This window comes from Orcinus orca, chromosome 16, assembly GCF_937001465.1.
Source record: "Orcinus orca chromosome 16, mOrcOrc1.1, whole genome shotgun sequence".
NCBI classification, from domain to species: Eukaryota; Metazoa; Chordata; class Mammalia; order Artiodactyla; family Delphinidae; genus Orcinus; species Orcinus orca.
Genome location: NC_064574.1, coordinates 81,051,721 through 81,068,728, shown reverse-complemented (window position 1 = coordinate 81,068,728; position 17,008 = coordinate 81,051,721). Strand labels below are relative to the sequence as shown.

Sequence of the window (17,008 nt, the reverse complement as noted above, 5' to 3'; positions counted from 1 at the left end):
AAGGTGTCAGCAGGGCTGGTTCCTGGAGGCACCTGGGGAGGATGTTCCCTTGACTTTTCGAGTTTCTAGAGGCCATCTGCACTCCTTGGGTGGTGACCCCTTCCTCCATCTTTAAAGCCAAAGAGTGGAAATAACAAATGATCACTGTTTTAAGTCACTAAAAAAAAAAAAAAAAAAAGCCAGGAGTGTAGCATCTTCAAATCTCTGACTCTAACCCTTTGCTTCTGTTGTCACATCTCCTTTGTCTATCTCTGATCCTCCTGCCTCCTTTAATAAGGACCCTGAGGACTTCCCTGGTGGCGCAGTGGTTAAGCATCCGCCTGCCAATGCAGTGGACACGGGTTCGAGCCCTGGTTCGGGAAGATCTCACATGCCGTGGAGCAAGTAAGCCCGTGCGCCACAACAACTGAGCCCACGTGCCACAACTACTGGAGCCCATGCGCCTAGAGCCCGTGCTCCACAACAAAGAGAAGCCACCGCAATGAGGAGTCTGCGCACCGCAACAAAGAGTAGCCCCTGCTCGCCGCAACTAGAGAAAGCCTGTGCGCAGCAACGAAGACCCAACGCAACCCAAAATAAATAAATAAATAATAAAAATAAGGACCCTGGTGATTACGTCCCCCACCCCCACCCCTAGCATAATCACCCTGTGTCACTTTGCTAAGGCTGCCACAGACTTGGTGGCTTAAAAAACAGAAATTAGGGCTTCCCTGGTGGCGCAGTGGTTGAGAGTCCGCCTGCCGATGCAGGGGACACGGGTTCGTGCCCCGGACCGGGAGGATCCCACATGCCGCGGAGCGGCTGGGCCCGTGAGCCATGGCCGCTGAGCCTGTGCGTCCAGAGCCTGTGCTCCGCAACGGGAGAGGCCACAACAGCGAGAAGCCCACGTACGGTAAAAAAACAAAAAAACAAAAAAACCCCAGAAATTTATTTGATCACAGTTCTGGAGGCTAGTGTCCAAGACAAGCCGCCGACAGGTTTGGTTTTTCCTGAAGCCACTCTCCTTGACTTGCAGGTGGCACCCTTCTCACTCTGTCCTCACATGGTCTTTCTCCTGTGCACGCACATCCTTGGTGTCTCTCCGTGCATCCAATTTCCTCTTCTTATAAGGAGGTCAGTCAGATTGGATTAGGCCCATTCTGATGGCCTCATTTTAACTTAATCACTTCTTTTTTTTAATTTTGGCTGCGTTGGGTCTTTGTTGCTGCGCGTGGGCTTTCTCTAGTTGCGGCAAGCGGGGGCTACTCTTCGTTGCGGAGTGCGGGCTTCTCATTGCGGTGGCTTCTCTTGCTGCGGAGCACAGGCTCTAGGCGTGTAGACTTCAGTAGTTGCAGCATGCGGGCTCAGTAGTTGTGGCACGCAGGCCCTAGAGCACAAGGGCTTCAGTAGTTGTGGTGCGTGGGCTCAGTAGTTGTGGCTTGCAGGCTCTAGAGCACAGGCTAAGTAGTTGTGGCGCACAGGCTTAGTTGCTCCGCAGCACGTGCGATCTTCCTGGACCAGGGCTTGAACCCGTGTCCACTGCATCGGCAGCCGCTGAGCCACCAGGGAAGTCCTTTAATCACCTTTTTAGAGGCCCTATCTCCAAACACAAACACATTCTGAGGTACTAGAGGTTAGGGTTTCAACATATGAACTTGGGGGGAAACAATTCAGCCCCAAACACTCCCCATCTCAAGATCCCTGACTTAATCACCTCTGCAAAGCCCTTTTTGTCGTGTAAGGTAACGTTCATTCACAGATTCTGGGTATTAGGATGTGGACATCTTTGTCCAGAACTTTATTCTGTCTACTACAGGGAACAAATGGACAAGGTGGAGAAGGGCTGAGAAACAACTTTGGGAAATTTGTTCTGGACAGTATGTCAGGGAAGTAAAGTGTCGAGGAGGCTTCTGACCCCTAGTCCAGGCTCCTGAGAACCCACCAAGTCCGACTCAGGGAGGTAAGGAGGAGGCAGTTTCATCTTGGAACCCAGGAGCATCCCAAGCCGTAAACTAAGAAGTCTTCACTTCCCAGCATCTGAGGAGCAGGCTAGGACCTCTCACGCCATACTGGGAGCAAGAGAGGACCAGGAGCCTGAGAGGCGGACCCTAGGATTTATGCAGCTGCCGGGAAGAACGAGGGCCATAGCCTCCTGAGACCATGATTAAAGGTAAGGTGGTGGCAGCAGCACCTGTAATTCCCTGCTCTCCTGCAGCTTCCACCTCAGTGGACAACAATTGGCCAAAGGGGACCCAAGAGGGGAGAGAGGTCCCAGGCTGGGCTAATATAATGGCTGTGTAATCAGTGCAGTCTCACAGGGCTCTGTGCTCCAAATGGGGCCCTGTGCTTAGGGGTTAGTGCCCTGCGGTCTCTATCTTGAAATTCTTAATGATTTCACCTCTGAATTTGTGTTTTGGAAGTGCAGCCCAATGAGACAGTGGAGCATGTGCTGGGGGTCCTGCCTCCCCTGGATGGGTTCTCACCTGTTGGCTCCCTGCCCCCACCCAACCACAGCTGCCACCTTCCTTCCCCAGTAGGGACCTGGGCGCAGGCACACGGAGGGTCCAGGTCTGGGTCTGGGTCAGGGTTGGGCACATGTGCTATCTGTAGCAAGTCATGGGGCAGAACCCTGCGTGCCTAAGGGGATCTGCCCCAGAGTATTTCCTTGTCTCAGGGATCTGGACATTAAATAACAACTTAAAAACCACCATGACAGGTTGAGAGACTGTGGAAGAAAGAAAAAAGCTTTGTTCTTGCTTTTTAAAAACAAAATTTTTTTTTTTGGCTGTGCCTTATAACATGCGGGATCTTAGTTCCATGACCAGGGATTGAACCCACACCCCCTGCACTGGGAGTGTGAAGTCTTAAGCACCGGACCACCAGGGAAATCTTGCTTTTTGAACAAAAGGCCCCACGTTTCCATTTTGTACCAGGCCTTGCAAATTATGTAGCCGTCCCTGGTCCCAGGAGAAGGTACAGAGCCAGCCCCCCACCCATGGTGGTCTTTGGAGAAGGGCCCTCCTTATTTCCTCAGGCAGTTTCCTTAGTTCCTTAGGTAACGGGAACAGCTCTTTAACCCATGGAGACAGCATTCCCACTTGCATCCTCTCTGGCCTCTTCTGCCCAACCCTTCCCTAGCTCTCAAGGGAGGGATGATTGGGTGAGGTGAGGGTGAGGAAGATGCATAAAAGTGCCCGTAAACAACAGATGCCACAGGTGGTTTATTGAGGTTCAAACCCCAGCCCCTCCCACTGCACGACATGGATTGGCCATAAAGTTATGGTCGCAGCAGATCTTTCCCACCAAGAAGGCTGGCCAGGTCCCAGGAAACCTTCCAGAGTGGTCTCTAGCTGTAGATGGGGGACCCTGCTCCTGAAGAGGAAGGGGCTGTGATTGAGAGAGCAGATGCTGCTCCCTGATTAGCTGACAGTATGACCATCCCATTATGGAAGGCACTGCTCACCTACTCCTACGTTGCAGGGCCTGGGGTGTGTGGGGGTCTGCGCTGGCGTCATTGCTGGGGCCCTTGGAGGTACGGTAAGGGCTAAAAATGAGTCAGCAATGGGAGGTGGTGCACAGGCATCTCGGTCACCCAGAAATCACTCGAAGGGAGAGCAGGCGCTCTCGGCAGGGGTCAGGGGCATGTGCCGTGACCCCACCATACCACGGGCCTCAGAAGTTGTTATCGATGTTCCAGACGTCCCCGCTCAGCGCGTTGGCTGCCCCCTGCAGCGTCCAGGTGAGCAGGGCCAGCTGGCGCCGGAAGCGGCTCTCCTGGAAGCCCAGGCCCCGCGCCACCTGGGCCTCCTCCCCAAGGGCCCCAGGGCCACTCGAGCGCAGCAGCCGCACGTGGTCCACCAGGGCACCCAGCGTGTGGTCTCCGCGACCCAGGAAGATGTGGCGGAACGGTGAGTCGGCCGCCGACACGTACTGGGACAGGAAGTAGAACTCCACCTGCGCCGAGAAGGGGATGTGGTTGGAGCCCGAACACCAGTTCCAGACCAACCTTGGGACCTCATGCGCGCTTAATAAATATTGTTGAGCAGCCTCTTTAAGTCCCACCTCCCTTCGGCCACCCAATCAGGAATGGTCGTTCTGTAACGTCATCAGTAGTCAGGTAGGATGCGTCCTCCCACTGTGTTTTGGGTTGGATCCCTTTCTTTCTACCCCTTGAGCTTCCAAGCCTGCATCTTTCTTCCTCACCCATTCACTTCCCTGCCCAAAGCCTCAAAGAACCGTCTATCGTCCTGCTGTTCCTCACCTCCCCATACCCCAGTCATTCCTGCCCACCTGCGTGAATGCCCACGACCCAGAGTCAAACGACAAGGGGACAGGCCAGCCCTGATGAAGTGCCTGACTCTGGGTCCTCACCCTCTTGACTCAGATGCTGTTGGTTTTTCCTGAGATGGCCGCGCTCCCAGCCCAGTTCTCCCACCTCTCTGCCAGCCTCTCCGGTTCCTTCTGTTCCCACCTGTGGGCAGGCCCAGGGTTCGACCTCTACTTTCTTCTCTTCTCATTACCTACAATCCAATGGTTTTCAACCCTGGCTGCACATTAGAATCACTTGAGGAAGATTTTAAAATTACCATTGCGTGGGTGCTACCCCAGCAGAATCAGAATCTCTAGGGGTGGTCTCACACACTCATGTCTTCTTAAGTCCTCCACCTTTCACTCAGAGAGCTCATCCACGCCCCTGGCTTCAACTGGGACCTCATGGGGACAATTGCCAAGTCTACTCCACAAATCATCGCCTGGAATCCTATCCCCCAGTCTGCTGGACCTCCCCACTGGGGTAGGGGGTACCCAGCCACAGCCTCACACACATGTAGACACCAACTTCTTCCAAAACCTGACCTTCGCACCCACCTTCCCTCATGAGCACCATGGCGTACCCCAGGTGCCAGGCTCTCAACCTCAAAGGTGAATAAGAGTTGGGTGGACACAGGGTCAGACTTTGGTTTCCAGTTTCTCTTTGGGATCAGACTGCCTGGTCCTTAATTTCAGCTTCACCACTTACTGTGTGATTTTGAATAAGTCACTTAGCCTCTCTGAGCCTCAGTTACTGTGTACAATAATAGCAAACTCACAGGATTTGGAGGAGTCCTACGGGAGGAAGTGAAGTAAAGCCTTAGCACGTGATAGCCCTCCATAAATGGTAGCTGCTATTATTATTCTCCTCCTCTTCCCTCAACACCCAGTCCGTCCATTTTTCCTTCCAAATGTCGCACACCAGCTCAATCCCCTCACCCACCCAGAGCTCAGCTATCACTAACTTCATTCCCTTTTCAAGCCATTTACACTCTGGCCAGGTATTTCCTAAAATTCCACTTTGCCCACATCACTGGCCTGCTCGAAAACCTTCCAACTTTCCTTGATGCCCAGACCCTCAAAACCCAGACATCCTTTTTTTTTTTTTTTTTTTTTTTGTCTTGCCATGTGGCATGCGGGGATCTTAGTTCCCTGACCAGGGATCGAACCCGTACCCCCTGCAGTGGAAGCGAGGAGTCTTAACCACTGGACCACCAGGGAAGTCCCAGAACCCAAACTTCTTATACTGGCATTCAAGTCTCCCATAGTTGATCCCTAACCCACTCCCCTCCACTCCTCCACAGGGCTTCTGTTCTGGCTCTGCTGGTCTACACACCACTCCCAAGGAAAGCCAGGCCTAGTGCACTGCCATGCCCTTATTCTTGGTGTCTCCATCCTGAAACATCCTCTTTTTGCACCAACCCAAGTTCTGTCTGTTCCTCAAGACCCACATTATAGTCTAAAGCAGGGGTCAGCAAACATTTTTTGGAAAAAGCCAGATCGTAACTATTGTAGGCTTTGCAGGCCACACTGTTTCTGTTGCAACTACTCAACTTTGCTGCTGTAGCACACAGGCAGCTACACACAATAGAAAAATCAACGAGCATGGCTGTGTTAAAATAAAACTTCATTTACAAAAACAGGTGGCAAGCCAAATTTGGCCTGCTGGCTAGTTTACCAACCCCTGGGTTAGAACCACAAAGTTCCCTGGGTCTGGCCCAGCCCTGTTTGAGGTTCTGAAGCCCTGCATCTTTTACTCTCCAGCCCTGAGTCTGAATCGTGTCCCTTACACACAGAGGCCCTTTACCCCTTGGTGGGCACATTGCAACTTTAGGGATAGGGTGAGGGGGGTGTCTTATTTGTCTCTAGAGTCTGGTACAGCAGGGGTTAAAGCAAGATCTGTGAATGAGCGTGAATCGCCCATTCCAGGAGAAAGGAGCCAGGACCAAAGAGCAAGATGGGTGGGCTTGCGAACAGAAAGACGGTATGAGTGATGCCAAGGGAAGCAGGCAGGGACACAACAGGAAAAAGGAGGGGGGAGAAAGAACAAGACCTTCCCAAACCGCGCATGTGTACACTGCGGGGTCCCGGTTCACCCCACACTCACTGAGGATGGCCCTGCTTATCATTTTGCCCTATAGACTTTTCCCCTCGCCTACAGTCCCTACCCACCCATTTCCAGAGATCAAAGGGCCGCAGGGTGGAGTTCTTGGGGTAAGGAAATGGAAGGAAGAGGATGGGTTGGAACTGGAGCTGGGGTGCAGGCTGCAGGAGGGAATAATAATCTTGTATAACTTTCACATGACACTTCCTCCAGGCAGCCTTTCTGGGTTCCATCCATCTCACCAGAAGTAAGAGAGCTCTCTACGCTCTGAATTGTTTACACCATTTGCATCTCCCAAGCCATAATCCTGTGCCTCTTAGACCATGGACCACCGTGGACATGCTTCTTCTCTCCAGAAGGGAGAGGAGGCGGTGGGGAACCGGAGGAGGCGCGGTTGTCCCAGTTCTGCCATTCGGTGGCCGGGCGACTGTGGCTAAGGGGCTGACCCTCCCTGTCTCATCACTTTGCGGGCCCGCCTCTGTGGTCGCTCCAGCTTGGCGGGTCTGTGAGCAAAACACTGTGAGTCCAGGACTGGGAACGCCCCGAGGACAGGTACAAATGAAAGCGGAACGAGGGTAGGACAGCGCACTGGCGCAGGGCCGAAAGGAGAGGCCCCACGCCACCGGAAGAGGGCGGGGCGGCGCCGCCGGCCACGGCCGGGCTGGGCGGGGCCTCACCCGCATAATGCGCACGTTGTACATGCGCGTCAGTCTCTCGTCGCTCTCCTCCGAGCTGTAGATCTCCTTCCGCAGCTTCTCGGCCGCCCGGATGTAGTCCCCCCGCGCCGAGTACACCCACTGGAGGGTCAGCCCGCGGGCCTGAGGGCGAAGGCGCGGGCTGGAGCCAGCGGCAGGGGCCATGACCCTGGCCTAGGGTGGAGGTCCAGGTGCTGGGGGACGGAGCTGGGACCCCGGGCCTGGCAGGAGTGGGGAGGTATAGGGGGACAGAATGCTGGGGGCAGAATGAAGGGAGAGAAGACCTGTGCTGTTGGGCGGGTGCTAGCTGGGTCCTAGGGGCTTAGTGACTGGGGCAGGAGTAAAGGGGCCAGGTTGCCAGAGGGGCCCTAGACCAAGGGGAGAGGGGCCAGATCCCCTGGCCCGGGCAGCACTTTAATGGGATATAGCACCCCCCACCGCCAGATGCCGGGAGCAGGGTTGGCGTCTTGGACCTTGAGGTCCCCAGAGAACTCATTGAGGCTGCCGATGTGCCTGAGGACCACATCCCCATAGCGGCCGAAGTCGAGGGGCAGGAGGTGATCGTGGCTGAGCCGGATGAGGAGCTGCCCGGCGAGCTGGGCCACAGCCTGGGCCACGGCAGGCAGGCGGCCCCGCAGTACCCTGTGCAGGTTCTCATAGGTGTCGTCCTTCGTGTGCAGGAACGGGTACATCGGGCCATCCTGCCGGGACAGGGCGGAGGCTGGCGCGCGGGCACAGTGCGAACAGGCCCAGGGGCTGCTGTTCTGGGGCAGGGCCCGGAAGTCTCACCTCTATGAAGGAGAACTCAACGGCAGGGACCCCCGCAAAGGCCGTGAAGGAATAGGCACTGCTGTCCATGGGCAGCGGGCGGATCCTGGGGATGGGCAGGTTGGAGCGCTGTGTGGGTTCAGGGTCCCCCCACATATCCCCCCCCAGCTCTCTTCCCTCCCTTCCCTGCCCAACTTACACCTCAGCTTCCCAGCTGTGATTGTTGAACACTACCTGCTCGAAGAGTGTCTGCCCACTGCGGTTAGGAGAGTCCACCTGGGGGCAGGGTGGGGGGCACCAGTCAGGCTCTGGCGGCCACCAGCTTCCCTTCATCCCCCGCTCCTGGCCAGGCTCTTACCTGCTTTAGGATGTTCTCGATGAGGCTGATCAGAAGGGGGCTGGTCTTGGCGTGGAACTTGTCATCCCCTGCGGAGAGGGATGCCGGGCTCAAGGCTTGGCCCGGAGGGCAGGGTGCACCAGAGGGGGCCCAGGTGGTGGCACTGCCCCTGCTCACCCAGCACTGCATTGTCCAGGCTCACATAGACTACGGCTTTGAGGTGCAGCACGCTGAGGTAGCCCTGTGGGTGAGGGGTGTGGAGTATGAAATCCCCCTGCCTCTCCCCACTGCCTGACTACCTGCCCAGGACCCCAGGTTACCTCCAGCCACTCCATGGAGCCCACACTCCCAAAGTCACCACCATCCCAGCTGATGAAGAGAAGACTTCTGCGGGGCCGGAAGCCTGGGGGGGGGGGGAAGGAGGGAGGATGGGCTTGGCTGGGGGCCAGGCAAAGACCCACCTCTTTGTCTTCCTCTGTCCTGGTCCCCTGGGATCTCTCCTTCCCTCCCATCAAGCCACCATCCCAGCCCATCTCACCCGGGTCTGCCCTGACTCAGCTGTGTCAGTGATGGCGATTGCTTACATAGGGAATCTCCTGCTTAATCTTCACTCAGACACGGACTATTAGTACTTTCATGTTTAAATGAGGAAATGGGGCTTCCCTGGTGGCGCAGTGGTTGAGAGTCCACCTGCCGATGCAGGGGACATGGGTTCGTGCCCCGGTCCGGGAAGATCCCACATGCCGCGGAGCGGCTAGGCCCGTGAGCCATGGCCGCTGAGCCTGCGCGTCCAGAGCCTGTGCTCCGCAACGGGAGAAGCCACAACAGTGAGAGGCCCGCGTACCGCAAAAAAAAAAAAAAAATGAGGAAATGGAGGTGAAGTGACTTGCCCAGGGCCACACAGCCAGAACACGGAGGAGCCAGGTTTGGAGCCCAGGTCTCAGTGGCCACCCTCCAGCCTCTGCTTGTAACTGCCTCTCTGCCCTGTCCTAGCTCAGACCACAGCCCCAGCTGCCCGGCCCAGGCCCAGACCCTGACCTTACCATTGCTCACCATGGAGGAAAAGGTCCGCACCAGCTCCAGCAGTATGGCGGTCCCCACGGCGGACCTGGCTGCTCCTGGGCCCCATGCATCCCTCTGGGCCCCAATGACAACATAGTGATCTGGGGGAGGGGATGTTGGGGCCCACCTCTTACATGGGCAGAACCCAGAGGCTTCTCCCTTGACCCTGGGAGGGTCCATTTTGGCAGGACCCTCACATCTCTGCAGCCCCAGCCCTGCAATCCCTGCTGCCCCTAAAGAGAGTTCCTCTCCTCCCCTTGGCCCTTCCTGGGTGGGCTGCTCCTTCATCACATTGCCTGGGGTCATTCTGGGCTCCATTACCTGCCTGATCGGGGTGCCCCTCTGTTCACAAAGTCCTGACGGGTTTAAAATCTCTCTCTAACCCTTCCCACTCACTCCCACCACCAGCATCCTCATCTGAGCCTCATCACAGGCCTCCCTGTGCCTCTTCCTTCAGTGCTTCTAGGTACCACACTCTTTGGCTCAAGAACCCAATTTGATTCCCCACTGTTATCCACAACAAGTTATGCTTGAAAGGCTCATCTATCTAGTCTGACCTCCCTTTCATGCTGTAACATCACCCAACTTATGCTTGCTCACCTCTGGTGCTAGGGAACTCACTACTGTGCAGAACTGCCCATTCTGTCTCGGGACAGCTTCAACCGTGAGGTCTCCTCACTGCCACCCCCCTCAGTTCCAGCCCATCCCCAACTTGCCAGCCTCCCTCCCTGCTAACCCCAGCTCCCCCGCTGCAGGGTGTGGGTGATGCTGGATAAGCAAGCACACCTGGCTCTGAGCGGCCCTCGATGCAGCCAAAGATGTTGCTGATGGGGGTGGAGGCCCTGTGGTTGTTGACCCCTAGGTGCAGGCCTGGCCCAGGGCCCAGGCGATAAGGGGAGACTGGGAGGTGCCCCTGCCATTCCTGGGGGGCCACAGGGCCTTCAAGCTTCCTGGGGAGGGGTAGAGCAGAAAGGGTTAGAAGTGGCAGAGAGTCCCAGGCTATAGAAGAGCCCAAAGCCCCCACTTCACTCTTTCTCTCCCTCACACCCTCTGGCTCCAGCTCTCTGCATCTGTACTCTGCCTGAGGGGCCAGTGCAGCCAGGGCTGCCTTGGACAGTTGTGCAGGTTGTGTCCTGCTCAAGAGTGCCCAGCAGAGGTGGGTGTGATATCCAGCTGGAGCTCCACTCACCAAATGGCAAGAGGCCATGCCCACCCAGAAGAGCCACCTTGTTCTGGTTCACCCAAAGGCACCTTACGGGCTAGCTGCAGCCTACCTCTCCCTGCCTCCTCCCCTCCTGGTCCCCACATGGCCCCCACCTCAGTAGGAGGGAGGCAGTGTCCGCGCTGATGGGCTGCGCTGGGATGCTGGGGAGGCCCGAGGACTGGACCGGAGGGAACTGGGTTTGATTGAAGGAAGGGAAGCCAGGTGTGTAGGGATCGCCCGTTCCCAGGTGCACCTGTGGGGAGAGGGTTGCCCACACTGAAACTGTGAGCCGGGCTCCCCAGAATAGGGCGCCAGCCTCATCCTAGGCAGGCTGTGCAGCCCTGGGACCACAGGAAGGCACTACTGGCTCCCCGAGACTCACATGTCCATACACAGCCCGGTGGCTGGACAGGCTAAGCTTGTGTGGGCCCTGGGAGAAGTCTGCCGGGTCCGGGTATATGAGCACTCCTTGGGCCCCAAAGTCCTGGGCACTGGCCACCTGGGGAAGGGAGGTGGCTAAAGGACCCCTTCTCCCAGAGAGAACGGATTTATAAAGGCTGAAGGAGCAAGTGAAAGTGGAATGGCACGGCCTCTGATCAGCCGTGGATCCACAGAGAGGCTGTGGCACCCCCTGGACCTCGCCTTCTGCCCTCCCGCAGTGCCTCGGCAGCCCCCAGACCTCACTGTACCCCACATCCCCTCCTGTTTCTGTTCCCCACCCCAACCTCCTGATTTTGTTCCCTGCCAACGGTTTCTTACGACCCATTTGGTTCTTCCTTTTCTCTCTGTGACCGCCTCCTAGACGCTTCCTATTTGCCGCCATCCGATCCCCGGACTTCCCAGCCGGCACCCTCCCCGCTCCGCCCCAACCCGCATCCAGGGACCCTCACCTTCTGGGCAAAGTTGATCACCCCCAAGCGCACCAGCAGGAGGCGCCCCTTCGGCTCCACGCCCCGGGCCCGCAGGTCCTGCAGGTCCTCCGGCCGCCCGTAGTGGGCGTACACCAGCTCTCCCTGGGGAGGAGGATGGGAGGGCAGTGAGGCGCGCCCCTGCTCCACCGCCAGGGAAAGTGCACGCTGCCCCATCCTGGGGACCGGGCAGGAGGCGCTCACCGTGGCGTTGCCCGTGGCGCTGTAGGGGCAGTAAACGTCCGGGTCCTCCAGTGGCAGCTGCTCCCCATGCTTCCCGGCGGCATCCACCCAGTGCAGGGCGTTGGGGTGAGCCCTGAGGAGCGGGGGTGGTGAGCGACCCACCCACAGGCTGCCCACCCCTCCTCGCCCCCCAACCCCACCCCATGCACTCACGGGTCCGGGAACTGCAGCCCCACGTAGTGCGTGTCCATCCACACGTGGTCCAGCTTCTGGCTCAAGAGCACCGCGCGGAGGTCCTGAACCAGGGCTGCCATCCCGGCCGAGCCGGCTACCCTTTCCCGAAGGCTGGTTTGCCTGCGCAGGGAGAGGGGGGATTGGGGCGCGGGAGGAGAGAGGGGCAGGGACTTCTGGGGACCTGGAGGAGAGGGCGGGAGCGGGGGAAGGATGCCAGAGGTGTGGGGTGGCCCCAGCCCCGGGCAGTGAGGGGCTCTTAAGGCTCTCCTGCCATCACTACCAGGGTTGCGCTGGCAGGTCTCCAGGGCCTCCTTCTGCTTAAACCTCAGCTTCTGATAGCCAGGGGTCCCGTCCACCACCCCTTAGGTTCTTCACAGGTCAGGCCAAACTCACCAGTCTACCTACTGTCCCCTCCACACATACACAAACTAGCCTGTGCTTTGCCCCAGGCATGAAAACACTTCTCTTCCAAAGGGCTATCTGGGCAGAGGTGAGGGGCCCTGCATCTCTCTCATCCTCCAGCTGGGCCTAATGGAGACACCTTGCACCAAGGTTGCCGGTGGAATCTGGGGTCACTTGTCTGGTTGGAGACCTCACCCTGTCTTCTTCCATAGTCACCACCTAACTAGCCAGCCTGCTGTCACTAGAACGCTCCCTGATCTTCCATCTTGCCTGTGCCAGCACGGCCCCTGCATGGCCTCTCTCTCAACCAGCTCCACCTGTGCTCTTTCCATGGCAAACAAACTTCCCTTCTCAGCATCATCACCGAATACCCCTTCTACCTTTTGCCTTGGCAGAAACCTGGCTGTCCCTTGGGAGGCCAGGTCTCCTTCGGGACATGTGAAAAAGGCAGCTCAGGCTCTCATACCACCCAGGCCCAGAGAGGAGGTATGCTTCTGGCTCCACTGTTCGCGTTTCTGACCGTGAAACTCTCTTCCATCAAAGTCCCTGCCATCCAGCAGTCCCACCCTCTGTCCTTCCTCGCTGCTGTTATCTTTTAGCCAATTGCTCACTTAGCCACTTTCAGTGAAGACTTTGGCATCTGGCCAGCCACTTCCCTGGCCACATCCTGGATCTTGTCCCCAGAACTCCATCTCTGGAATACTGATCCAATTTACTGAACACCTACTAAGCGCTAGGCATGGTGGTAGGTGCTGGAGACTGCAAGATAAATAGGACACAGTTTATCATATAAATCTTAAAAGTTCCAGAATCTCACTCCCTGACCGGAGCTTTTCAGGTTGGAACTCACTCCCTTAGGCTCACTATACCTGTTCTGCAACTCCACGGAGCACTCCACACTGTCCAATTTCTCCATGTCTATCAGCTCCTCCCTGGTTTCCCTTCCTTCCCCAACCAACCTAGAGTCATACATCACCTCATTGCCCGCTCCCTCTCACTGCTCCCGTCTTGCCTCCCTGCCCTTTGATGGCATCCACAGTACCACCCCCGACCCCCGTAGCTCTGTCAAACCATCTACTTGCTCAGGCTGTACCCAGACTACTAAGTGTTGCTCAACAGAAAAAAAAAACAACAAAAACCACCATGCATGTAGGGACTTCCCTGGTGGCGCGGTGATTGGGAATCCACCTGCCAATGCAGGGGACACGGGTTCAAGCCCTGGTCCAGGAGGATTCCACATGCCGCAGAGCAACTGAGCCCATGTGCCACAGCTACTGAGCCCACACGCCACAACTACTGAAGCCCATGTGCCTAGAGCCCGTGCTCCACAACAAGAGAAGCCACTGCAATGAGAAGCCTGCACACCACAACGAAGAGTAGCCTCCGCTCTCTGCAACTAGAGAAAGCCCACGCGCAGCAATGAAGACCCAATGCAGCCAAAAATAAATTAATTAATTTAAAAACCATACCAAAACAAAAAAACATGCATGTTGTTGATGTCACAGATTCAAGCAAAATGGATCCAGCAGTGTATCAACAAATAATAATACACTTCGATCAAGTTTATGTTGATCTCATGAAGACAAGGAAATCTATTAATACAAATGACTACATAAACTTTAAAGAAGAAAAATCATGTGATCATATCAATACATTCTGGAAAAATATTTGAAAAAAATTGATTCTTGTTCCTCCTTTCCTGATCATTAAAAAAAAAGAAAAAGTCTCAGTAAGTTAGGAATAGAAGGAAACTTCCTTAATTTGCTTTTAAAAACCTAACTGGGGGAATTCCCTGGTGGTCACTGCCGAGGGCCCGGGTTCCAAAAAAAAAAAAAGAGACAATGACAAAGTATTAGAAAAACATTCCTATGAAAGTTAGGAACTAGGCAAGGATATTTACTATCTCATTACCTAAATTCATGTCCTCTCCAATGCAATAATAAATGAAAAAGATATAAAAGATATATGCATTGGAAAAGAAACTATGCGTCTCTCACTAAATATAGATTATATAATTTTCTACTTAGGAAACCCAGGAAAACCCACTGAAGAAATGATTCCTGACCTCTTCTCTGGACCTACCCAAGCAGCTCCATCCCAGTAGGAAAAGGTGACCTCAGCAGGACAAAAGAAATGCTAGCCTGCTCACGCTGGGCTGGCAGACCCCACAGATTGGGGGATGGTCTTTGCCCACACATACATTTGCTTCTTTTTCTGATTCCCTAAGTCCCCCCTTCTCAGAGCCCCCCAGAGCTCCCCACTGCCACAGGTCAAAATCCAAGCGCCTCAACGTGGCATTCAAGACTTTTCTGGGTCTGTCCCACTTCATATGTGGATGCTGGAGCCCTCTGTGCTCATTCAGGCAGCTCCCTCAGCTTCCAAATGTGTCATCTGCTGCCGGAGCTCCCTCCCCTCAGCTCCAAACACCTTCTATCCTTCCCAGGACCACTGAACAGGGAGGCCAGGGCGGCAGGTGGAAGGACTCAGGGTCCCGGGTGAAGAGGAAGGGAGGCTGAGTCTGAGCAGATGATGGTTTTTGAGGGCCTGGAATGGGACTGGCTGATCCTCACCTGATGGTATCTTCCAGACGCCCCTCCCCCAGGTGCCGCAGAAACATGGCCTGGAGGTCGCTCCAGTACAATGTGCCCTGGTGGGAGTCCGGGCCCAGCTCATGGTTCATGTCCTCGCTGACCACCATCACGTCATCCCCACATGCCTGGCAGGACCCCCGGAAGACCACGTAGCCCAGGAGGAAGGCTGGTGGGTGGCAAGATGGAGAGTCTCCTTGTGCCCCTCTCTGGACCCCAGATATCTCCCCCAGCCCAGCCCCTCCACTGGGGGTGGGGATGACTCTCACCCCCAGTGAAGATCAGTAGGGCTGTCAGGACCAGGTAGGGGGTGGCTCTTCGTCCTGCTGCTGCCCAGAGTCTGGGGTTTTGCCGAGCTGGTCGAGAGCCCAGGGGCTCGGGGCCCCTCAGCTCCATGGGGAAGAAGTGGGCCGGTGGCTCGGTCCCCTCCTCCCTGTCTTCCTCTTCCTCCTCCAGGGGCCCCTGCTGGGTGCCCTCCACACGCTTGTAGATGGTCTGAGAGGGTCCTGGGGACAACCTTTGCTGTAGGGGCGTGGTGGACATGAAATCGGGGAAAGAGGCCTGGAGGATGGGGAGGAATCTGGCGATAACAGGGTCAGTGACTTCGGGGTGCCATGGGCACAAGGCAGGGGAGAGGGCCCCAAGAAGCAGGCTGGGGGGGAGAGTAGGAGGTAGGGAAGGGGAGGGGCCCGCCTTGGGGTTTGGGAGGGGACTGAGGACCTGGAGAGAAGGCCTAAGGTTCCCCCAGCCCCACGCTATCTTACCGCTCTCTGGAGTAGACCCCAAAGCCGCTCCATGCTCGTGCCCCTCCTGAGCCCTGCAGTCTGTCCCCCACCCCCAGTGATAAACCGTTTGTGGGAGCCCCAAGAGGCCCCTTATCAGCCCTGGCAGGCAGCCTGAGCCCAGGCCCTTCTCTGCCTCCCCTGTCCCAGGGTGGGGGCACAGTCCGGGCTTCAGTTCAGCCTTCCAGACACGGCCCCCAGCCCAGGCTAGAGGATGAGGGGCTGTGCCCTCCCCTGCCAATCCCTCCGCAGTCCCACGCCTGCCCTCTTCTTGCAAAACAATCAATTTTTTGGCCTTGGGGCAGACTTTGGCCTCTAGTTCCCGTCAAGGCTGGGGGAGGAGGGCTGATGGCTGGGGAAGGCGGAGATATGGATGCCCCTTCCACCCTCCTGCTTCCTCCCTTCCCAATGTCCTCGGGGACCCCTTCCTGAGCTCCCCACCATGAACACCTCTGCCCCTTCCTCATCTGGCTTGCGGGCTCCCCAATACCCAAGCCCTGTAACACATTAGCTGCCCTCCCAGTGGGATCCTTAGCTGAAGGGGCCACAGTGGTGTGACCTGGGGTTTGGCCTGGCCATGTGGGTGCCTGTCCCGTTGGAATCAGGCTGCAAGGGGGGTCCAGGCTCCTGCTGGCTGCTGGGGAGGGAGGTGCATGGGTGGGAGCACATGGTCAGGCAGGGCCGGTGAGTGCTCCAGGACGGGGATCCTGCCTGGAGTCAGGGATCTGTGGGTCAAGGCCCACCAGGCATCAGTGGAAAGAATCCTGGCCAAGGCACGGGCAGAGCTTGGTAACGTTGGACAAGTGATGGTCCTCCCTGGGCACCTGTGCCTCTTTGGTTACCAAAGGACTTGGACCACACGGGTTTCTATCTCTCTGGGGTCTGGGGACCTCAGAACACAGGCACAAACTACTAAGTTGTACCTACAGTTTCAGGCAGGGGGCAAGGAGCTCTGGAATGGAAGGGCTCAAGGGCCCGGTGTCGGGGTCTTCCTGGGAGACCTCAGTTCCTACCCAAGTTGGGAGAGAAGTTCTGAGCTGCTGGGGAGTACCGGTGCCACATTCCCTGCCCCACTCTTGTCACCGCCTAGCGCCCCGGAAAAGACAGCGCAGTCCCGTCTCACCTGAGCTGTGGGTCCAGGGGTGCTTAAGTGCGGCCTCTCGGGAGCCCCGAGGCCCCGCCCACCCGAGATCCCACCTCCGGCCACGCCCAGGCCACGCCCCTGGGCCGGCTCCTCGGCTCCGCCCCGCCCCTACCGCCGCATCCTCTCTCCGGCTCCCACTTCCCGCCGCAACTCAGCTCCTCGCTGGGCGCCTAACTGAGCGACTCTCCCGGGTTCTCGCTGCGTGATCCTCCCTGGATTGCGGCCCCTTTGAAACCTGAGGCATCCGTGGCTCCTACGGCTCTGCCCCCGCCCGCAGACCTTGCCCTGGCGTCCACCGTGCGATTCCGAA

The 17,008-nt window shown here is 56.9% G+C and overlaps 1 protein-coding gene across 9 annotated transcripts; it reads right to left on the bottom strand.

Moving 5' to 3' along the window:
- Positions 1-3,182: 3,182 nt before the first annotated feature.
- TFR2 (transferrin receptor 2) lies at positions 3,183-16,953 on the bottom strand. 9 transcript variants are annotated; one of them, XM_004268868.3, is made up of 19 exons: positions 16,678-16,715; positions 15,537-15,596; positions 15,042-15,294; positions 14,755-14,941; positions 11,762-11,902; positions 11,570-11,681; positions 11,348-11,470; positions 10,840-10,956; positions 10,571-10,710; positions 10,040-10,203; positions 9,235-9,354; positions 8,512-8,594; positions 8,369-8,432; positions 8,213-8,280; positions 8,054-8,130; positions 7,876-7,960; positions 7,560-7,787; positions 7,069-7,209; positions 3,183-3,933 (listed from the first exon to the last, which is right to left on the bottom strand). In XM_004268868.3, the coding sequence occupies exons 2-19, from the start codon at positions 15,567-15,569 to the stop codon at positions 3,652-3,654; spliced, it is 2,418 nt and encodes an 805-aa protein (XP_004268916.1). In that variant the 5' UTR covers positions 15,570-15,596; positions 16,678-16,715; the 3' UTR covers positions 3,183-3,651. The 9 variants fall into 9 exon arrangements, with proteins under 9 accessions (XP_004268916.1, XP_049554634.1, XP_049554637.1 ...); XM_049698677.1 differs by having other exon boundaries at positions 9,245-9,328; positions 15,042-15,596; positions 16,568-16,953; XM_049698680.1 differs by lacking the exon at positions 16,678-16,715 and having other exon boundaries at positions 15,042-15,278.
- Positions 16,954-17,008: the final 55 nt, after the last annotated feature.